Raw genomic sequence first — 24773 nt, 5'->3', positions numbered from 1 at the left:
GATTAAATTTTAATTAAACCTTATTTTATTTCCTTAGGACACCGATAGGACAAAATTCAAAGCATTGCAGTATTCGCTGTTTTCTACGAGCTTCATTGAAGTTTTGGGTGCCGTTTTCTTCTTTCTAACTGCCATTTATATATTGAAAGATAAGCGACGAGCTGCGCAGGCAACACTTGGTAAGTTGAAATTAGTAAAAAAAAAAAATATAAAAGAAATATGAATTTAAAAACGCTTTTTGTACTGATCGCCAGTGTAGACTTATGTTTTAATAACTTTTTTTTTTGTTTTCATTGATTTTATTATTACTTATTTTATTTTATTATTACTTTTTTCGTAGCTAACGAACCAAACGATATTAGCTATACAGCTAGAATATATAAAGAATTCGGTTTCGAAGATTCTGAATGTATCGTCCTTTGCACTGATATTACACGTGATCAGCGGGCATAAGGAACAAAACAATAATTAGAAGCAAACGAAAATTGGCGAAAAGTGTCTTTTTTTCTAAACTTCGTCGCTGGTGGGTTTGAAAGTGAATTTTAATTTGCAATTGTTTTCTTTTTTCCATTCTCCTCACTCTAACTGTGTCAGCATTTGCAAATCTTCGCTTTGTAACACCCAGTTTTTTGTCGCTTCAATGCTTCATTTTGTTGGAATGCTCCTTTTGCCTTTGCCGCCTTTTCTGGCATTTTCCAAAATAATACTCTTTACATGCTATTGACTAAGATCAATTTCCTTAGGTGTTTGAACTGTGATTATGTGCTTTTGTGTTACTAAATTTGACAGTTTTAGCTATTGGAAGATGTTTAAAACAACTGTTACGTTATAATTGTCGTTGTGTTACGCATTTATTTTTCAATAATTTCATTTTGTTTTTGTAATCATAATTTTTTTTGTAATTGTTTTTTTGTAATTATTGTTTTATTTTTGGTAATTATTTTTTTTTATATAATTATTGATTTTTATATATATATTTTTTTAAATTATTTTTTAGTCTTTTTTTTATAATTGTTTTTTATAATTGTTTTTTATAACTATTGTGTTTTTTATAATTGTTGTTCTTTTTTATCATTTTTGGTTTTTTATAATTATTAATTTTTTTTGACGTGATAATTCGATTTAGCCGGCTGCACGCACGAAAAAATGTGTCGTTACCTTGCTCATTTGTCGTTACCTTGAATGAACTGCAAGCGAAAGCGCGGAACGAACAAAGCAAACGAACGGCAACGTTCCACATCTTGCTCTCTCCTACTTAAGTGAGCGTATATATGTATGTATATGCGCATTTGTATATAAATTCACATATTTGTATTTGCATATGCCTTCTTCCTGTGTGCATGGTAATGAGCCATTTCTCTGTTGAGAATAGGACGATGATAGAAAAAGTAGGAAATGAAAGGGAGTGTTTCGAGTGTAAAGTGTCTTGCAAAAGGCAAATCGATGATGGTGCCTCTTAGTTTTGTTGACTTATTAACGTCTGATGCACAATCGAAATTGAAGATATCTTTCATGAATTTGATAAATGTTTGGTCATTTTTCACGTTTGTGTAAATGTAACTTGACCTATTCCATTGCAATTCCATTTGATTCCTCCTCTATATCCATACTAAATATCTATCAAACAAATAAAATTAAAATTTTGTTTTGAAAATTGCAACCATTCCATCAATATTTTCTTATGACGTTGTCACGTTAAACTATCGTCAGTAAACCGACTTTACAGACAACCTCTTTTTTTGTAATTATTGTTTTTTTTTTTGATAATTATTGGTTTTTTAATAATTATAATTTTTTATAATAATTATTTTTTTTACAATTATGCATTTTTTTGTATTTATAGTTTTTTTTATAATTTTTGTTTTTTTAATAATTATGTTTTTATAATTATTAATTTTTTTTATAATTATTGTTTTTTCTTATAATTATTGTTATTTTAATAATTATTCTTTTTTTATAATTATTATTTTTTTTTTGTATTTATTGTTTTTTTTATAATTATTGTTTTTTTATAATTATTAATATTTCTTGTAAAAATTTTTTTTATTGTATAATTATTGTTTTTTTGTAATTATTGTTATTTTTTATAATTATTGTTTTTTTAATAATTATTTTTTTTTATAAATATAAATTTTATTTTGTAATTATTGTTTGTTTTATAATTGATTTTTTTATAATTATTTTTTTTTGTTTAAATTATTATTTTTTTTTTATAATTACTGTATTTTTATAAGTATTATTTTTTTAATTGTTGTGTTTTATAATTTTTGTTTTTTTATAATACTTTTTTTAAATAATTCTTTTTTTATAATTATTGGTTGTTTCTATAATTATTATTTTTTTTGTAATAATTGTGTTTTTAGAATTATTTGTTTTTTGTTTTGCTTATGTATTTAATTGTTTGGTTTTAGTTTTTATCGAAAATAACAAATAATAATTGTATTCTTCTTCACATTTTAGGCAACCCAGCATCTCAAGTGTGAAGTGCACTTCCAATAAATTATACAAATGAATAATGTATAAGCCACTTAACCAACCAGCCAGTCAACCCACAAGCAATTCATGTATAACAATCACATCCCAACTTTATGCCGGAATGTGTAGCGCGCAAGGCAAACATATGACTGAAATATTAGTTCTAACTAATTATTTAGTAGTAATAATGATTATTATCATAGAATCATGTGTGCCTCAAGAAGTGGGTGTGTTCCTATTAGACGAGTGTGTATGGATGGATGATCATGCAAACATCACATATAAACATATTTAAATACATTTGTATATACATATATTTAGATATTTAGTAATAAACATTGATCAATCATTCTCATTTGCAATCGCTTAAACGTTAAGATGATTCCTATTATGTAGTTATTTGTATTATAATTTTGCTATCGTCAAAATGTCATCAATCAATGGATTGCGTGCACCACATAAAAATAGGCATACAAATATGGTACTTGTACGTAGTACAGAGGTGTACCTGCGAATATGAAAATTGCATACTTACCATTGCATAAGCATAGAAATAGTGTATACATTATGATCAGGCAAATGCTCTGTCGCAAAATGGAAGTGCTGAAATTATATAAACAAGACCATACCAATTCTTACACAAAACATTAGTAATTTGATGGAAGATAAAAAAGATAGCATGAAATGTACAAGCACTCTAATACTAAATTTTGTTACGTAACTTGACGTTTAACGCAATGAGATAAAATATTTTGTTATTTTTTATGTTTTTTTTTTCATGTTTTTGTTTTGTAAGTCATTAAATCATAAAATCGCTCATTGCTCCCTGTGGTATGCGCATGCTAACTTTACAGAAAATTCGAAATGTTAAAATTAGTTATGAAGTATTTAATCCATATAGATTTTAAGTGAATTTTATGTTAACTTTGACATTGAGGTTTGTAAAAACAAAGGTGTTGTGTATGCACCAATTGCACACTAATGTAGTTAGAATGCTAATTTTTAGATAAAATAATAATAATTTCAAAATATACTAAGGGAATAAGCGGTGAATTACGAAATGGGTGTGTACTACTACTACTATTGTTTACAATTCTTAGATCTTCCAAAGCTCTTTTCAAGTTACAGTTGGCATATTAGAATTTTTAAAACTCCTACTCAATGAAAATCCAATGACAACATAATTAAATGAACAATCTATTATACAAATACATATGCTTAAATAGTTAATTGAAAAAAAAAAAAAAAACAGAGTTGAAATTTATAAACTCACGTATGCATGCCCCTTCCCTATACTAACCTCTCAAGCCCTTGGCCACATTTGTATGTGGTTGTTTAGTTTTCTATATAATTATAAATATTGTAAACAATAAAAAGAACAAAAATTTCAAAATGGCTTATTCTATATAGAGTCTCTCCTGCAACATGAGGTAGACAATTTTATGATTTTGCTGTACTGTTAACATTATTTTCGATTTACAGTAAGATATATGAAAAACATAAAATTGTCCCTGAAGAGGTTAATGAAACTGTTAGTTTTAAAAGTTTGGCAATGAAGCGGAATTCATGAAATAAGACTGTATTAGGGTTTGTTATATTTTTTTAAAAACAAAACAAAATATTGTATTGAATTAAACTTATATATACATATTAGGAAATACATACATATAAAAGTATTTAAGTATAGCATAATTATGGGGTTTATTGAATGCTAATAAATATGGAAAATATATTAAAAATATGTGTGTTGTTTTTTAATTGTTTACAACTTTTTCGCATTCCATAGGTAATTCGGAAGCAAGGAAACATTTCAAAATAAATAAATAATTGGCGCGTACACTTCTCGACCAAACTTCTTCCTCCTATTTGTGTTGCGCGTCTTAATGTTGTTACACAAATGGAAGGGCGTACAGTTTCAAGCCGATATTTTTTATGTGGAGCTTTTTCATGGCAGATATACACTCGAAGGTTTGCCATTGCCTGCAGAGGGGTGACTGCCTATTAGAAAAAAAAAAAAAAATACAAGTCTAACGGTTAGACGCGATAGAAGTGAAACCTTCCGTAAAACAAACTGGGAGAGAATGAGACGAAAGCAGCATTAGGAGCGGGATAATTATAGGTTCATTATAATATTGCTATAAAGTTAATATTTTATTTTCTTCATTTTATTATTATTCATCCTCAATGTTTTCAATTTCAACAAATGATACGAGTGGCTTATGATAGCTAAAATATGATACAAATGCTTTGGTTTCGATGTTGTCAACATATCTTTGAAATACCGCGTCAATTGTTGTTTTTGATGGTGTTGTCGATTCAGTGTGATTGTTACACATTTTTAAATTGAATGTTGTATTGAGAAAGTCAATTAAAGGAACCGCTGTGTCCAATGCAAAATTTACGTTAAAATTGCTACTTAAAATCATTGGAACTTTATCGTAATCTTTTCTAAGTATCCGCGATACTTCTGGTGTATACTTTATTAAATTTTCGTGAATGAATTCCGTGATGCTATTTATTGATTGATTCGGTGAAATATAAATTGCCACAATTAAAACTGTTTTTCCATTGCTCAATCTGGTTTTTAGTTTTATTTTCTTTTTGTTTTTTTTTTCTGTCGATATTCACGACACTTTTCTGCATTATTTTTCGGCATAATTGCGGTAAATATATTATTTAAAAATGAAAATATTTACGAATATAAAAATACGGACGCAATACAGCACACGCGGTTGCTATTATGAGCGTCGTAACGCGTATATTACACAGACGTACTAACATACACACAAACATTCGTAGGACGCTTGGTCTAAGCAAGTATTAGGTAGTGTAGTATAGGTATACATAATGCCTTCTCGCTCACAACAGCAAAGCAAGTAATAGGCAGTGTAGTATACATACTACAATACTCACTATACTAGCGTGGCTCCCCAGCAAGAAGAGTGGCGGTCACGTAACCGCGACGCGTGGCCGTTAAACTGTCACTAACCACGCCCCTTTACAATCACGTTGTTAAAAGCGTTGGGAAAATCGTGCCAAAAACTTTGTGTACGTGTGATTTTCTATCCCTTTCATACATATGGATTCGTTTGCCAGTGCCAGTTTCATATAAACGTAGCGACGAACAAAATAACTTTTAGGCCAGCGCCGACAGCACAGCGCGATAGCCTAGCGGCTAGCAATGTGGGCTTCCGATCCAAAATCCTTGGTTCGAATCGCTGATGGGCGACCGCTATTAGGAAAATGTTTTTATTAATTTTGCTTTCACCGAGATTCGAACTGACGTTCTCTCAGTGAATTCTGAATAGTAGTCACGCACCAACCCATTCGGCTACGGCGTTTGTTTATTTTGACTGATGCAAAAATGAGGAAAAATATTTGAATGAAGTTTGCTTACTGCTTACACATTTTCCAAAGGTGACGGAGAATCAAAAAAAATTCGATTGTGTTGGAGTTTCGGTGACGCCCCAGCAAAACCTGCGTGCATATGTGTTTGTAACAAATAAAAAAGTGTAATTGTGTTAGAGTTTCGGTCACGCAGGTTTTGCTGGGTCAGCAGTACGCAGCCACACACATATACGTATATCAACATATGTCTCTTTTTAGTGTCGCTTTTTCGTTCCATCGAGTCTTAAATCACTCCCAACGATTCTAAAGAAGTTTTCACTTCAAAAACTGTTTCTATTATTTGATGTTCATGCACGGGGATAAACACCTACGCGCTCCCGAATGGTAATCACACACCAGCACATTCGGCTTCAGCGGCTGCTCAGCATTTACATATTGGTATTTCCATCAAGTCGTACGATGACCATCGTACACATTCAACCTGAAATAATCGTCATGTAAAAACTTTTTTTTATCCAAAGGCTTAGCTTATAGCTCTTATCCTACAATTTTTCGTTTTCATGGTAATTAAAAAAAAAAAACAAGGTATTCGCACGCGACAAAACAGAAGTGGTTTTTGCGGTCAATAATTCAAGCGCCGATATCAGCGAACCTAAGCCAATATTTTAATGTGACTCATTTTAGAATGTTGTGCATTAAAAGACCAAAAATTAGTGGGTAGCCGAAGCCAAAGTTACGAATTATTTAAACAATTAAATTATGTGAAGTATTTGCCATTGGAAGCTGCAACTGTACTTCATCTTTCAGGCAGCATACGGATTCCTCTGACGAAAAATTCGAGTTCTTTTGACTTAATCAATTCATTGAGCCAGTTTGCGATGCTCTCGTAAGTAGTGAACCACTCTCCCATAAAGGCTGACTGCATTGATCGGAACAGATGGTAATCCGAAGGTGCAACGTCTGAGGAATACGCCGGATGGGGAAAGATTTCCCCATTTAGTCCCTCTAATTATTTCTGGACTGATTTAGCAACGTGTGGCCTGGCGTTGTTATGCAGAAAAATCAGTTTGTCATGTCTACCGTCCCATTCCGGCCGCTTTTCTTTGAGAGCTCGATTCAAACGCATTAGCTGAAGTGGGTAACGATCGTCAGTGATGGTTTCAGATGGTTTAAGGAGTTCATAATAGATGACACCCTTTTGATCCAACCAAACGTCCAAACGTCTCTTGATATCCCTCTCCTTCAATTTATGTGGCACCCAGTTACCTGCTTTCTGGACCATTCCCATCAAGTGCAAACGTTTACCGACGGTTGATCTGTCAACATCCAACTCTTTCGAAATATCATCAAGGGTTCGACATACGTCATCATCCAGTAATTGTTGTAGTTGAGTATCTTCGAATTTTTTCGGTGCCCACTCTTTGTAAGTTGTATTTGATGGAGCGTGATTACCATAAATACTGAACAATATATGTACGACACGTTTCAGCTGCACTTTTCTTTAAAAGGTAATAATGAAGCATGACTTCCCGCAAATGCTGTTTTTTCGGGCCGAACGATAAAAAAGGATATTTACACTTCAAACGAATGTGAACTACTGCGATCGAGGCCTCACATATACACCTTCAAACCACCAGTATATTACAAGAGCGAACACAAAAATTGTATCAGCAGCGACACCTCTTTACGAGGGCAGAAACTTATTCCCATACCTAATAATTTTTAATTAATATGATTTAATTAATCATCCAATTTTGTTGCATGTTTGTTCTCAGTATTTACAAAAGTGGCTTAGGAATCGTTTTTGAATTTGTTTTTTATTTCTTTTTTTTTTTTTTGTTACCGCTAAATTTTCTCTTTTATAAAATTCAAAATTCAACCATATAGTATAGAAAACCATCTCGTTTTACGAGATACGCTTGCGCTTAAGGATTCTCTTTAACTTCTACTTTTTACAATTTAACTATAAATTTAATTAAATGCCTGCGCTTATTAAATCCTAGTTGCAACAAAAAAAAAACATTCTGACAATAATATAATATATTTTCCTGCAAATTTCAGCTTCAAAGTTCAGGTCATACATATAAATTAACCGGAAACAATGGCCAGCGATTTCATTCGGCGATATTGTCCGCATAATTTCCGCATATAGCTTTGTTATGCTGACTGAAATCATCAAGCCAGTTTATGACAAACACCTCAGATCGCAGGATTCGCTGAGCCATCTTATTCACAGCCAAACACCAGCTCTTTACTACCTGGACGAAGGAGGTCAAACTGCAGTTAAAGGTGAAAGTCGATGACTCACTAATACCGACCATTAACAATCACCCTCGACAGTTTGCTCTCCTTCACGGCGCATGCAACCACAATTGGCACTAAGGTCCAGAATCGCAACAAGGTCCTCAAATCGCTAGCCGGTAGTACTAGAGACAAAGACAAATAAATGTTGGTGGCAACACTTAAAACAATTGGCCGGTCGGTTCGAAATTACGCTGCGACCGTCTGGCCGCCTGCCACTAGAGATTCTCAGCTCCTGACCAGTCAAAATACTGCTATCAGGACCACCACGGGATGCCTCCTGTTGTTTACCCTGCAACGCCTTCACAACGAGGCCTCAAGTGCTCAGCAAGCAATTCCAGCTGGGTTTTTACCGCAGGAATCATTCTTGCAGGCACTTGCTAGAGCCTGAGCGACTCCCCACGCGAGTCAGAAGACATCTCTTTGACTATACTGAGAAATACAGAACCAAACACGACTACAACTACTGGACAGTATACAGACAGACATCAAACGACATTCTTACCACCTTCCTCAACTCCCTACCCCCGAATGCCACCATCGAAGTCTAACCACCACCCACTGCAGATGAACAGCTTCTGCTATCTCGGGAAATTCGCGTTCCTACGGCAGTCGGTTTTCCGTTACCGGAACGATCCAGATTTATATCCGTCCAAGGACTGTCACGTCAACAGTATTCTCCGTACATGTATGGGGAATGTTTATGCTGCTACAACAACAACAACCCGCGCAATTTTATGTTACCGACATGTGAAGGTACACCGCACAATACCAACCACCTATTTACATGCCCTCTTAAAAGCACTCCCCTAACACTCAAGCCGTCGTAACAGCATGTTTCCTGGGCCTACCGTTAGATGAGTTAGAAGAAGACGCTCGGTAACTACACCGCACTCACAGAGCTTGATGAACTTCTACAACACCAATGACGGCAGCTTGAGCTGAAGCATAGAAATAAGTCGAATGTAATAGTTAGTTCGAAATCTGACGTAATAAAGCACAGAAGTGCACTAAAAACTAATTTATAAATATGCATATATGTATAAGTAGTCCGGTTCACTTGATTAGAGGCAATAATTTTATGGGAGAAAGCGGTTATTTCAGCAACCGTATTTGATCTAGTAACACAAGGGTTTCTAATAGTTCAAGTGAAGACTGTACTTTGCTCGAAAATAAATATGCACCAAAATATTATTCCATTTTACGGTATTTCGCAGCAGTAAAACTTCAGCAATTGTATGATAATATTGCGCATTAAAGCTGTGAAAAGAACAAATCGATATCTTGACCTCAGAGGGTCTTTAAAATTGCCAAATTGTCAAAAAAGATTAATTGAAGTCCAAAAGTTTGGGATCTTTACGTGAAACAACGTGCCTCCTAGAACGGTAAGAACAACAAAAACAAAACTGCGAAGGCTTTGACGTTGAAGGAAACCCGCAAAATTCTTACGATTGCATCAAATTCCGCCCTTCCAAGGCAAAAATTTAAGAAATGGCAAATGTTGCTGCCAGCAAATCCACCGTTCGAAGGGCTATTCTAAAAGCGCCATATCTGAAGCATAAAAAATTACAAAAAAAAAAAAACAAAGCCGCCTCGATTTTACAAGGGACCACATGACTTGGAGTTCTGTTAAAAATAACGATCCCAGTGAATGGAAAAAAGTAGTATTTAGTGACGAAAAGAAATTCAATGTAGATGGGCCGAATGGATGCAATTACTATTCGCATTACTTAAGAAAGAAGGAAAATGACTTGAGTCGACATGACAACCGTGGTATAAATTAGTTTTTATGGTATGGAAAGCACTGTGCGAATCATCTTCTCCCGAGATTCGCGAAACACATGGACCTATTAGTTGGATCTTTCAACAGGATAATGCACCTGTACACACTTCAGGTGTGTTCGAAACTTGGATTGCGTCCCAAAATGTTGAAACTTTAGCATGACCATCGTGTTGATGTTGTTCCACAAATGGATGGAACTACAGTTTCACGCCACCTCCGAACGGCAATGGTTTTTATGAGAAGCTATTTTTCATAGCAAAAATACACCCTGAGGTTTACCATTGCCTGCCGAGGAGCGAGGATGTTTGAGAAAACATTTTATATAATTTTAGTGCTTCGTACCCCCAGCAGATTTTGAACCCGGACATTACTGAGTGGTAGACACCCATTAGCCCATTCGGCTACGGCGGCCGCCGTCATACGCCCTACACACTGGGTCATACACTCAGAAATTGCTTTAATATTCATTTTCTTTTTAGAATTAACATCGATCGAATAATTTTCAAATCAAAAATTTACCTAACAAAACCATTTTTGAAAACCAATTCGACAACTAACTCCGGTTAACCTGTTTTAATATTTTAGGACATTTAGATCTCATACATTTTCGAAATCAGTGTTAAAAAATTTAAGTTCATCCTTAGGTCATATTTTCCACATACATGCGTAGATATGTACATATGTACATGTTTTTTGCTCTATTGACATTTACTATTTTTACTATTTTTGTCGTCCTTGCCACCTTTATCGCCTTGATCCTTCACTATTTTCATTAGCGCATCGGTAGTGAAGCTAATTGGTCGTTCAATGGGTATGTGGAGTGCTCGGTGCCAAGTGATTGATGACATCACACCAATTGCACGTGACACACCAAACAGCACAGTGTAGAATTCGGTTTCTTTCAAGCCATAATACTGCAACAAAACTCCGGAATGTGCGTCCACATTTGGCCAGGGATTCTTCACTTTACCCAATGACTGGAGTATAGGGGGAACTACCTCGAAAATTGTTTTTACCAACTGATAGGTTTCATATTTAGGCAAATACTTTTCGGCGAACTGTTGCTGTGCCATATAACGTGGATCGGTCATACGCAAAACAGCATGACCGTAACCTGGTATAACTCGTCCGGATTTCAATGTTTTATGTACATATTCTTTGACTTTTTCAGCTGGTGGATTATCATTGCCCAATTCTTTCTGCATTTTATTAATCCATAAAATCACCTCTTGATTAGCCAGGCCATGTAGTGGACCCGCTAAACCATTTAGACCGGCTGCGAAGGCAAGGAATGGATCACTCAATGCTGATGCTACCAAGTGTGTGGCGTGAGAAGAAACATTTCCCGAATCATGATCGCTGTGAACAAACAGATATAAACGTAAAAGTTCATCGAAATGTGGATCATCATAACCCAAAAACCGAGCGAAATTGGCCGACCAATCTAATTTTTTGTCAATTTCATTGCAACCTTTCCCGCGACGAAAACGCTTTTTGAAAACGTATGCTGCTATATTAGGTATCTTGGCTAACAATATCATTGCATCCTCCAGTGAATACTTCCAGTATTCTCTTTTCTTCACCCCCTTTTTATAGGCACTCGCAAATTCACTCTCCATGCTAAGCGCCGCTACTGCTATCGAGAATTGTGTCATTGGATGCAAATCTTGCGGTAAATTGTCCAAAATCTTCTGCACGTAATCTGGCAATGCACCCTTATCATTCCATTCGTCTGTAACCATTTTTGCCTGTTCCGGTGTGGGCATTTCTCCTGTCATTAACAGCCAAAACATGCCCTCCGGCAAAGGTTCTTCGCCACATTCAGCTTTCGGCAGTAACTTCTGACACTCCGGTATAGGAAAACCACGGAATTTTAAACCTTCTTCGGAATCTAGTAGTGAGGTTTCGCAAAGCAACGCCGGTAAGTCACGCATACCGCCATAAATCTGCGAAACCAGAACATCGCCTATTTTCTTTTTTCCATTCTCTGTAACAAACTTTTTTACACGTTGCTGCTCGGACTTAACTTTCTCCGCAAGGGTGGTGCGCAAATCTTTACCACCTGCACCATTGCCACATTTAGCCGAGCTAAATCGCGTAAAGGTCCCCCATACGTTGGGATCAATAAACTTAAAACACCATTGCGATGAACGTGTAAACGAAGTCATTCTCAATGAAATCGGTTTCGAAGTTAAGAAAAATATGTACGTATAATATTTTAATTGCTTCAAGTTTGAAGCTTTTGAATACCAATCAACATGAATTGAATTGTGAGCAGGCAGTATAATATATCGAATTTATAACAAGTTGGAACCAGTCGGAACTATAAGATATAAGGTCACCCAAGGCTACGAAAATTTGTATGTTTGTAAATATTCCATACTCATACGAGTATACCATATACAGGGTCCAGCACTCGAAGTGTAACCAACTTCAGACCGCTCGCCCAGCTGATGCACAGATGGATTTCAAACGTAATAGTGTGATTGCATTATATTTGGCTGGAAAATCACAACCAGCGACTGTTCGTTAGCTCGAGCACCTTAAAGTAAATAAAGTTTATGTTTATTGCACCATTTCTCGTTACCATGATACTGGTAGCAACGCGAAACGTCATGGTGGTGGTCTTCAAAAGACTGCAATGTCATGTGAAATGGTTCAAAAAGTGAAGAAGCGACATGAGCGAAATCCCCGACGAAGTGTCAATCAATTGGCGGACGAACTGAAAACATCTGACCATAGCACCCGCCCCATACTGAAAAATTATCTCAAAGTGAAGTCTTACAAGATCCAAAAGGCGCGTGATCTCACACCAAAACAGCAACAAGTCAGACTTGAGAGAGTGAAGGAGTTACTTCGCTTGGGCGAAAGCACTCAATTTCCGAACATTGTGCTTTCTGACGAGAAAAATGTTCAAATTTAGCAATTCGTAAATTCCCAAAACGTTAGGGTTTATTTGACCGACTGTTTATACGAGAATTTAAGTCATCGCCTCGAGGTAGCACCCGCCACAGGTAATGGTTTGGGCCCCTGTAACTACAGATGAGCGCTCTCCAATCGTTTTCATCGAGTCTGACGTCAAGGTAAAAGCGAAATATTATCGGGAAAGTATTCCGGAGGTTACTTTGAAGTCGTGGGCAAGCAAACATTTCGGTGGTAGACCATGAACGTTTCAACAAGACTCGGCACCGTCTCATAAAGCTCGAGTGAACCAAGAATGGCTAAAAAACAACCTTTCGATCTTCATAACGTCCACACAATGGCTCTCAAATTCACCAGACGCGAATCCGATGCATTATTCTCATTGGGCCATTTGGAGAGAAAGGTCCTCACTAGTCTCGAAGCTCTGAAAAACGCCATTGTCCGCAATTGGGCCAAAATACCTGAAAGTCACATTCGGGCAGCTTGCGACTCGTTTCTAGGCCATCTAAAGGCCTTAGTCAAGGCAAAAGGTGGTCATATCGAGCAAAAGTAAATTGATTCTTAATTTTATACCGTTTTCACAAATTTTTTCCTTTGAATTGAATAAAAGTAGTTTCCAAAACTAAATTTATGGCCTCATTAATTGTTTACACTTCGAGTGCTGGACCCTGTAAAGTACTTATGAAATTCTATTAATCAATAAACCTCAAAATTGTAGTAAATGCATATATATGTAGGGCCTTTCAAAAGACGCGACTGGATGTTTTGTTTTAAAATAAAACATGTACAAATTTAGATTTTTTCAAGCTTGAATATTTTTATTCAAAATGCGGCTCTTAAAATTTATTTGTGAAAAACGCCATCACGTCCACAGGGAATTTTCTTATTCATGAATGTCTAATTGTTGAAAATGTATATCTATCGATGTTGAAGGTTGTCGAACCAATTTTTCTAATCAGCCAATTTATCTATTTCTTTAAAATTAACGAATACCACTAGTTTTTTTTCAGGCAGAAGTCTTTGCGTGGAAGCGAGAGAGATATTCACATTGTTTGCAGATCCGAATTAGTCAACTCCTGTAAGGAAAATATCAAATCTCATGGGTGTGCAGGTAACATTGCTCCGATCTGGGTTTCAGGACATAGAAACCTAGAGTAAATGAAATTGCTGATGATCTTGACAGGAAGAGGACTGAATTGGTCTCAGAGACCTCCTACACGAGCATCGGCATCCCCCTGACTTTTATTAAATGGGAATTGCACAATTTATTTCTAAGGAAAGCGCAGAAAAGATGGAGCTCCAATTCTTCATGTGCTGTTTTGAAAACCGTGTGGCCCCAGTACGATAGAAGGAGGACTCAGAAAGACCTAGGAACTCTACCCCATTCAATTTCCACCGGACATTAGACGATCGGCTCACACGCAGAAACGCTAGGTTTACCATTTAACTCCCATTGATGAAGCTGTGAGGGCCTTTCAGAGAAGGAGACTGGTCTTTCCCAGTAAATATTCAGGTTTCACAGCTGGACAATTAAGATCATCTTCTCCATTACATCAACAGCTCTGGCTTGGTGTAGATATCTGCCTCCTGGAGGTATCATAATGGTATCAAAACGGCGCTTTAGTGCTACTTGGGGAGTGCCAGAGTGGTACTTCAACCATTTCACCTACCTAACTTTTTTTATCCGCGACAGAACCAACTTCTTGAAAATTTTCCAACAACCTTTGAATGGTCAAAAAATGAATTTCGCGATGTGTTGTTCTTAAAGATCGACCATTTTCATAAATGAATGAAAAAAGGTACTGACTAGGAATTAATTCCTACCTATAGTCTACACTACAACAAAAATCTTATGACTTAAAGTTTGAAACTTTGCACAAATTTAAAAAAATTTAACAATCTTTCACTAAAATTTCAAACTTTTTAATCACAATTTTTAGAAAGGTTTCGAGTATGCCCAATAAATTTAAGGATTTTTAACACCAACGCAAAATCAGTGCTCTTATCTGGCTGTGAAGTATGGTCTGTGGCCCCTGCAACAACAAAACAGCTTCAGTAGTACATATGTAAATCCCTGCCTTAGAGTCATCCTGCGCATGTGATAGCCCGATAACTGGGTGTCAAATGATGATCAGTTCAAATTGAGATGCGCAAGCGTAAGTGGGGATAAATTGGTCATACGTTGCGAAAATTTTAGACTGACATCAGAAGAATGCCTTTAGACTGGAATACATTATGGCTCACGCCGTAAAGGTCGACTCAAAGGAGCTTGGAGACGAAGGCTGTACGATGAATTCACAACAGTTGACGACTCGCTGACATGGCCGCAAATGAAGCTTAAAGTCAGCAATCGATGCCAATGGATTTTATTTGTTTTGGCACTTTGCGCCCCCAGCTGGTGCGCTTGGAAATAATTATAATAATAAGTTTTAATACCAGTGGAATTTTCAAGTGGCTCCAAGCCGCGCTGAATTTTGAAAACTTGTTTTTTCAACTAACTTTCGTCAGAATTTAAATTTTTTTAACCATTTCTTCCATATAACGAATGCTCGCAATCTTTTTTTGGTGCAAAGCACAAGGCTGCCAGGAACAAAATATTGTCAAAAATCTACGCAATTTTGAGCCCCTTAAAAATTTCACTTTATTATACTAAAATTTATTGGGCTATAAAAACGCATACTCGAAATCTTTCTAAAAATTTTGATTAAAAATTCTGAGCTTTTAATAAAAGATTGTTAATTTTTTTTTAAATTTTGTGCAAAGTTTGGTTTTTGTTGCAGTGTAAACTATATTTTTGTACAAAAATAAATGAATAGCCAAAACTTTGCGAATTGTCGCTCGGCTATTATTGTGAAAGCTGGTGTAAATATATTAATTTCATAATAACTGTAACTTGACCTTATGCAGTAGACGAAATATTAAACATTTGCGATCCAAACTGAATTTGAACGCAAGGAATTGATAATTATATAATTAGTGTTAATAGTATTATATGTATATATTATAGTATATTACAGTATTATCGGCGGCCGCCGTAGCCGAATCGGTTGGTGCTTGACTACCGTTCAGAATTCAGAGAGAAAGTAGGTTCGAATGTTGGTGAAACACGACAACCGCGGTCGCCCCTCGGCAGGCAACCTCAGAGTGTGTTTCTGCCATGAAAAAGCTCCTCATAAAAAATATTTGCCGTTCGGAGTCGGCTTGAAACTGTTCGTTCCTCCATTTGTGGAACAACATCAAGACACACACCACAAATAGGAGGAGGAGCTCGGCGAAACACCCAAAAAGGGTGTACGCGCCAATTATATATTATATATAAATATATATATATATATATATATATGTATATATATACATAAATAGTATTTATCATATTTTTACTTATTTTCACAAAACACTGCTTGGTATTAAAGTTTAAGAACTATTTTTGGAATCGACTAATCAGGTGATGAATCACACCGGGTTGCGATTATGACTGTACATGGGTAATTTGATGTATTGCGGATATTAGATTGAATCCGTCAAAAACACATTAAATATTAGTTTGGGTAAATACAAATCCATTATTTTCTCGGCTGTAGAGATCGATATTTTGTAAAGTGTCGATCAAACAAGTTAAAGTAAATGCTCGTTGTCAAGGTGACATTTCCCACTAAACATTTTTTTTGCTGTTTGTTCCCTTCAGTTGTGAGTCACAGGGTATTAACACTGAAAGTCAATTAAGAGAAAATTCGGTACATTTTACAGTTTTTCTTTGATAAGGGCGAAACTGCAAGCCAGGCCGCTAAAAGTGTAAATGGTGTTTATGGTGTCGATACTGTAACAGCTAATTACCGGCAATTTTGGTGTCGACGATTCCGTTCAGGAACTGATGTTAAAGATACACCTCGCACAGGCACACCTGTCTTCGAAAATGTCGATAAAATCACAGAAATAATCGCAGTTCACCGACATGTTAGTAGTCGTAGCATCGCCCAGGAGCTAAATAACGACCATAAAACAGTTTTAAACCATTTGCGCAAAAATTTTACGAAAGAATAATGGATTTATTTTTATCAATCAATACATATATATAATAAAATAAATGAGCTATACTGGCTGGACTGATTATCTGATCGCAAAAAATAAATAGTAATAATAATTTGAAAAATATCAGACCCCACCTTTATGTACATATGTAAACACAGCCTGTATGACACATTTCTGCAAGCTCCTTATAAATATATTATATCAGCGCAATGTCGGTATGCGAATTACTAATAATAGCTCACATCAGGCAAAATTAAAATTCAAATTCGAAAACACAGTCGACATATGATTATCTTTTCCACCTCCCATAGGGCATCGCCTCCTCAAAGCCTTATCACCCATTGCAACCGTCTCAAAAACAACTACCGAGCACTTCCAAATCAGTTTATTGTGAAAATTTAAAGCGATCGGTACTGGCTCAAGACTAGCGGACAGTCAGACAAAGAACGTGTACTTTTTTAACTATTTATTACTTGAATTTGTTTTCGCAGTCCACTTGAGATAGTGACATAATAAACAATTACAATATACACATATTTGCATAAATTTGTTTGCGGAAGCTGTTCTTTAGTCGGGAAATGCTGTCACAAATTACAGTAAAAATGTTCGTTATGGCAGTGATTTTGATGTCGATGCTGTGTCATGGCTTACCGTTGCTTGGTAATCACGAACAAACATACGTTCATACATACATACATTCCTGGTATATACACACATGCATACATATAAAACATATATATCAGTGAAAGAGATGACCTGTATTTAAAGGTAAAACGTTTTCTCTCCCAACTTTCCTCCCCTAATTCCACAACCAACCTTTTCAACACATGGGCGGTGGAAGTCAAACTCCAGCTGGATGTAAAATGTACACAGATGATACACCAAATCCGACTGTAAAGAACCCTAAGTTATTGGGTTTATTTTCGATAGTTTACAACCCTCTATCTCGGCGCATCAAACCGCGACCACTACTAAGGTGTAGCATATCTTCAAGTCGTTTGTCGGTACCACTCGAGGCAAAGGCAAAGAAACATTACTGGCAACATTTAAGTTCATATGCCCGCTGGTCATAAACTATATACCAGACATTTGGATGCCGGCGTCTAGTGAGACATAGTGGACGAAGATTCTAACCTACCAAAACGCTGCACTTCTGATGACGCCCGTACATCATCGTACATCGTATTAAAAAGCACACTGTCTTTCTCTGCAAACAGTTCCTGCTGGGGGGTTTGTCCCAACAAACAACTGCAGGAAGCCGATCCACCTCTGAAAGAATCTCCTCCAAATGACCAACGAGAGCTAAACCCACGTGACATGAACTCTCGACCTTTGAACGCTGTTATCGGAGACCAATCACAACCTACTTTCGCTAACAACTATTAATACTCCAACGATTTCTACTCATATAAACTTTCCGTCTGTCTAACCAAAATTTTCAGAATTTTTCTGGTTATGTGGTTTTATAGCCCTTTAAATTTTAGTATAACAAAGTGGTATGTAGTTGCAAATGACTACAAAATACTGTTGGTTTTTTAACAATTTTTTTTTCACTGAGGGGTCATGCGTTTTCTTCCATGCAAAATATATGGTAGACTTCTTTGTATGGAAGGAAAAACCTAGCACCGTCAACACAAAATATTGGCAAAATTCAACGCGCTCTTAGGATTCACATTTTTGAAAATTCACAAATTTCTTTTTAATACTTTGGATTATTTTTTTACAGGGATTTTAAACTAAAACTAAAGAACAAAAATGAAAACTTTCGAAAAGTATCTATTCTTATTTTTGAATATAAACGGCTGTAACTCAAAAAGTAAAATTCAGAAAGACAAAGAATGTATTAACGCAAAGAAATGGAACATAGCTTTCGAACGATATTCATGAAAGGCTAGTTTTATTTGCTTTTCTGAATAGCCGACTCCGAACGACAGATATTTTTATGAGGAGCTTTTTCATGGCAGAAATACACTCGGAGGTTTTCCATTGCCTGCCGAGGGGCGACCGCTATTAGAAAAATGTTTTTCCTTTTTTTTTTTAATTTTGGTGTTTCACCGAGATTCGAACGTACGTTCTCCCTGTCAATTCCGAATGGTAGTCACGCACCAACCCATTCGGCTACGGCGGCCGGAAAAAAATTAAATAGTACTTGGTTTATATTTCACATAAATATTAGTTTGGAGAAAAAGAAATCCATTATTTTCTCGGTAAATGGCTGTAGTGATCGATATCTTGTAAAGTATCGATCAAACAATTTAAAGTTTATTCTCGTTTTCAAGGTGACAATTCACACTAAAAAAAATCTTTTGCTATTTGTTTATTCCCTTCAGTTGTGAGTCACAGGCTGGTAACAGTGGATGTCAAAAAGAGAAAATTCGGTACATTTTACCATTTTTTCTTTGATAAAGGCGAAAATACAAGCCAGGCTGCTGAAATTGTGAATAGTGTTTATGGTGTCGATACTGTAACAGCTATTTACCGGCAATTTTGGTTTCGTCGATTCCGTTCATGCACTGATGTTGAAGATGCATCTCGCACAGGCACACCCGTCTTCGAAAATGTCGATAAAATCACAGAAATAATCGAAGTTAACCAGCAGGAGAGAAATATGGAAATAATATAATTTTTTAAATAAAGTGTTGAATTTTACTCAAAAATGACGGATTTCTTTTTCCGCAAGCTTATCTATACTTATTCAATGCCTTTATGCGTACATTCATACATTCATACATACATAAATTCTACAAATACACATATTAAATTATTTATTACATGAATTGTTGTTTTTGGTTTGTTTAGGTTATCAAACTAATTTCGAGGACAATCCTCGCAGTCCAGGACGTCCAAAGCCGGTCTTTGTGCATTGCGATGAAATCGGAAATCATTTAAATTGTATGCTTTATTGCAAGAGCAGGGGGCATACGAGTGGAAATTGTGACGGTGATTTTATTTGTAACTGCTTTTAGCTCTCAATTAACTATGTAACGGTATATAGACATCTTGTAAATTGTGTTCTTTACATTATATTTATTCATTTATATGTATACGTTCTGATCAATTAATTGTATAAACTGTGCGAATAAAGGTTAAAGGCCATTTATTTCTTTTGCGCTCTTTATTGACAAAAAGTGTTTTCAAGCAACAAATGTAAGTACAGTAAGCACAGGTCTAGTTATTATAGCCAGCTTTAAAAATACATAATTTTTGTTTAGGGAAGGAAACGTATTAAGGGGTTATATACCTTGTGTTGGACTATTTTATTTTTATGGCATATTCTAAAAGTACGTCATCTTAAAAATATAAATTCAAAAAATCATAAAGATCGGAGCACTAGAACGAAAGTTACAGACTGTGGAAGCACGCAAATTATCCATAAATGAAGTGCACGCAAAACTTTAGACGCAATTATTTCGAAGTCGTGTTTTTTGAAAATTACCGTCGCGGTGATCATTATTTATCAAAAAGTATTTCACCGATTTGCATAAACTTTTTTTCTTAATTATTCGAAGTTACAACCTCGTGAATCTGAACGGTTCACTTTTTATAAATATTTGCATAGTTCGCTGGAATTAATTTTTTTTTAATTTTTCACCCCTCAAAAATCGTTTTTTGGTGCAAAACGGTTTTCCTATCGAGAAACATTTTTTTTTGGGTAAAAAAATCGTTCAGGTTCACTAAAAAACATTTTTCTACAATAATAATTTAATTTTTTTGATTTCAGTTGAGCTGCTCATGCGCTATCGTGATCACCGCAAGCCTCTTCTTAAAAACGGTGTTTCGGGGGAGGGGCCACAACAATAAATAATAACATTTTTAAAAATAAAAACAAATGTATTCTTCGAGAGTTACCCTTCAGTATGATATATGCCTCATCTGAGTAAAAGTTCTAAAACATATTAAAAAAAAATTATGACAATCGTTCCCATTTCAAAAAGTTCTCAGAACAACCGTCAGGTAACGCTCTAAGTCAACTGATATGAGCTATGTTCTTTTGTTAGGTTGCCACATCTGTGATTAACATTCCTACCAAAAATGTTACCACTTTTGCTTGACATTTGTAAAAGTTACGCTGTCTTGAATAAATCTACCTCTGCCCGTGTTTCCGACATTTTCTAGTTTTAAAAATTGATTTAAATTTGCAACAATCATTGCAATTTGGTATCAAATGTTGGGTTTAAAATTAATTCAATGGTGCTAAAACTTTTGAAATGTTGGGAAACTGTTTAGGTAATGATATAACATACGGTGGTCACACATTTTATCGTACACCCCGCGTACTACACAAGAAATTGTAGCTATGCGCAAAATGTTTGCTGTGACAATATATTTCTTTTGGATCACTGTAAGAATGTTACATTCCTAAAGAATTGCCGCAAACAAAATACCCGTTATTACAACTCATACTGAAGGGTTAACAGGAAAGCAGGCAGATGTAGCAAAATGCTGCAAAACATTTATTCGTACACTGTCAACTCATGATATGTTGCTGCAAAAATAACAGTGAAAATCGTTTGTGTTTTTACTAATATTAATGAAAACGCCGATTCAATTTAAATTTTTTATCGCCGATTCAATTTCAGTTGCGCGTAATATCTCGATTGAAACTGACCAAATGGGACGAAGTGCGGATTTACCATTAGAAATGCGTAAAATTGTTATTAAATTGTACTTGCAAAACAAGTATCCGCGCAAAGGTTTGGAGGTGCATAGCTGCATCTGGAGTAAGAAAAATGTTTTTTATTGATGATAAAATGTATTTAAACATTTTGAAGAATAATTTGCATGATAGTGCCGTCAAAATTGGACTGGATGCTAAAGGGTTCTTATTTCAACAAGACAATGACCCAAAACACGCATCTTATCTCGTGCAGAGATTGGCTTATTTACCACTGTAAACAGCTTACAACTCCACCTCAATCACCGGATCTGAACCCAATTGAGCATATCAGGGAGCTCTTAGAAAGTAGAATCCGAAAGCGCAAAATAACATCAAAGGCGTCATTAAAGACAGCTTTATTAAGTGTTGAGTGGGAGAAAGCAGTTTTTAAAGCTAGAGGCGGCCCAAAAATTTACTGAATACTCGTTTTTTCTATTATTTTTTTAATAAAATATTCTATATTTAATAAATATGGCTATGTACGAATAATATTTTTGCATAAATGTGTGCCTTATTTCGTTATTACCTTAAGTTCTCTAATTCCAGAAATGAATCTGGTAGTTTTTGTTCTTTAAATATTGAATAAAAATATTATTTTTCACAAATATATTAAAATTTTGTTCTTTTGTGTAAATCGCGCAAACTATATCTGTTTATAAACTGTGAATGAGTGAGTGAGTATATATGTACATATAGATATTATATCATACAATATCAAGACGTTTTGAGTTTGAATACCCCGAAGGTATGACATCTTTTAGCGAATCGTCTACGCAAAGAGCGTAAGTAAATTTTTTTATTATTTTTGTTCCAATATATGTATATGTAGGTATGTATTTGTTTAAAAACACTTTTCTTACCTTAATTTTTTTAACTTAATTTACAAATTGCTTCTGGGGCGATACTCATAAATTTGACGTTTATTCTCATTTGTTAATAAATGTTACTAACATCTTTTCACGGCATGCCAAATGCAAGTTGGTGGCGAAATTTTACGATTCAGAAGTTAGTACTAGCCTTAATGGCTTGTTGTAATTGTTGTTGTGTCAGCATAAGTCCTCGGCCGAATATTAATGCAGGCCGTTCCAGTAACGTAGAATCGACGATAATGGGAGCGTTGAAAACCTTGCGGTTTGAGCTGACTCATCGCTCGTCAACTACATATGAAACTTTTTGATTGAAGATCCACCACTAGCCATTATGGCTTCACATCTTCGAGACATATTTCGCGATTATCTCTGATCTCTAATCTAAATTTGCTCATGCAGGTCCTTTTTCAATGAGTGATAATTAGAGCAGCGGTGTGTTTTGCTCCAGAATTTGAGGTCATCTGCACGTAAATGTCCTTTGGATACATTAACACAGCTTTTCCTTAAAACTACTTCAGCTTCACGCAACAATAAGGTCAGCTTTGTCATAAACAAATCAATGACCCGCTGATCTTGCTTTGGCGTTTAACTTCGGTATATCATTGCATCCATTTATTTATGAATGTCTACGGCTTTTTTAAATATTTTGCTGTAGATGCATGTGATAATTTTAGGCCTGCTTCAAATCGTTTTCACATGCGGAATTCTTTTCGTAAAAGCGCCTATTTAGCAGCATTTAAATTGTTTTTATAACAAAACTGTAAGTTTGAATTTTGCCGACCACGCTTCTATTAGACAGACTATTCATATCTTTATAAGCCCCAGCGAGTTCGTTGGCGTTGCGAAAAATCTAAAAATGGAATTCCTTACTTCACAGTAACTTTTTGATAAATTCCTATCTAAGCACATACATCTGTGTTCACAATAATAGCAGCGCGATATATTGCAAAGTTTTAACTATTTATTTACTTTTCATTTGATTATATTTATTTTGTTTTTATATAAATATATTATATTAAAAATTTAAGTTTGAAACTTTGTACAAATATAAAAAAACTCTTCAGTATTTCAAACTTTTTATTCAGAATTTTTAAAAAAACCTCGAATATGCCGTTTTATAGCTCATTGAATTTTTGAATAAAGTGCAAGTGTGAAGTGGTTAAAAAATCGCGTTAATTGTTGACAATGTTTTTTTTGCTGACGCTCTTGTGCATTTTCTCCATAATAAAAAAAAAATCGAGCTTTTCTTATGTGAAGAAATTGCAACAAAAAAAGTACCAAAAATCAACGCGATCTTTGAGCTACTTCACTATACATAATCAACATTTTTGCTAAAAATTAGAGCTAAAAAGTTTGAAAATTGGATGTTTTGATTCTGGTTTCGTTTATATATTAATATAAAATATATTTTTATAAAAAAATGTTAAAACTGTGAAATATGTTATATATATAGTATACACCCCTTTTGGGTGTTTGGCCGAGCTCCTCTTCTTATTTGTGCTGTGCGTCTTGATGTTGTTCCGCAAATGGAGGGGCCTACAGTTTCAAGCCGATTCCGAAAGGCAGATATTTTTATGAGGAGCTTTTTCATGGCAGAAATGCACTCGGAGGTTTGCCATTGCCTACCGAGAGGCGACCGCTATTAGAAAAATGTTCTGTGAAATATGTTGCGCTGCTATTATTGTAAACACAGATGTATGTGAATTTTAATAATTTTAATTGTAATAATTTTTCTCAGTTTAGTTTATTAAAAATTATATTTTTATTCACAATAGTTACAATTACATTATTGTATAGCATATTTATTATTAATATGTTTATTTATAATTGCATAGATCTATTAAAAACAAAACAGGAAAATAATAGTATGACAAAATTGCACCAACACGCGTGCCATATACGCTGTTACGCATATAATTTAAAAAGTATCAGCAGATCAGAAAATTTTTAAATACCAGTATATACAATTTTTGTTTACGAAATTGCCAAATTATAGTAGTGAAATATTTAAACTTCTCCTAAGTAATTTTAAAAATGTTTACGGTAAGAGCACATAATTATAATTATATGTATGTATTTATGTACCTACGTTTTCAAGGTTCATAACTTTGCATTGAGTCATATTTTTCATATAAGAATTGCAATTTCTTTTTTTTTCGAGTTAAGTTTACAATTCCTTTGATTGAAGTAAACTAGAAAATTGTTTATCACGAATTATCAAACAGGAATTAATAGTCCAAAACAAAGTATCTGCTACTGAACATGGGCATGTTCAATACATATCGCTTGTTTGCTGAAGTTGCATATTCCAACAAAAAAAAAAAAAAATAGATAAGCAATTGATAAGAAATGATTAAGAATTTATGCCGTGTAAAAACATCATGGCGAT

General features: G+C 34.9%; 2 protein-coding genes and 1 long non-coding RNA gene across 5 annotated transcripts in view; 2 read left to right on the top strand and 1 right to left on the bottom strand.

Moving 5' to 3' along the window:
• The window catches only part of LOC128868615 (protein spinster), a 60461-nt gene extending 56245 nt beyond the window's left edge, over positions 1-4216 (top strand). For 2 of the 3 annotated variants that reach the window (XR_008455140.1, XR_008455139.1), the window contains exons 7-9: positions 38-179; positions 341-523; positions 2461-4216. Coding sequence is in view for 1 of the 3 variants with exons in the window: in XM_054110906.1 (XP_053966881.1) it covers positions 38-179; positions 2461-2483 (165 nt within the window). In the remaining 2 variants the exon portion in view is untranslated. The remainder of the gene's footprint in view (positions 1-37; positions 180-340; positions 524-2460) is intronic. The other variant, XM_054110906.1, reaches the window with a different exon arrangement.
• A 6254-nt stretch (positions 4217-10470) lies between these two features.
• Positions 10471-12139, bottom strand: LOC128867874 (probable citrate synthase, mitochondrial). Its single transcript, XM_054109444.1, has one exon. It carries the CDS (start codon positions 12073-12075, stop codon positions 10606-10608), a length of 1470 nt encoding a protein of 489 aa, XP_053965419.1. The 5' UTR covers positions 12076-12139; the 3' UTR covers positions 10471-10605.
• Positions 12140-17136: 4997 nt separating this feature from the next.
• LOC128867875 (uncharacterized) lies at positions 17137-19958 on the top strand. The gene is made up of 2 exons (XR_008455037.1): positions 17137-17518; positions 19658-19958. It is a non-coding gene; the product is annotated as an uncharacterized LOC128867875 (long non-coding RNA).
• The last annotated feature ends 4815 nt before the right edge of the window (positions 19959-24773 follow it).

Source organism: Anastrepha ludens, chromosome 6 (genome assembly GCF_028408465.1).
Source record: "Anastrepha ludens isolate Willacy chromosome 6, idAnaLude1.1, whole genome shotgun sequence".
Taxonomy (NCBI): Eukaryota; Metazoa; Arthropoda; class Insecta; order Diptera; family Tephritidae; genus Anastrepha; species Anastrepha ludens.
Note: the sequence above shows the minus strand (reverse complement) of the source record. Positions and strands in the feature narration are given on the sequence as shown.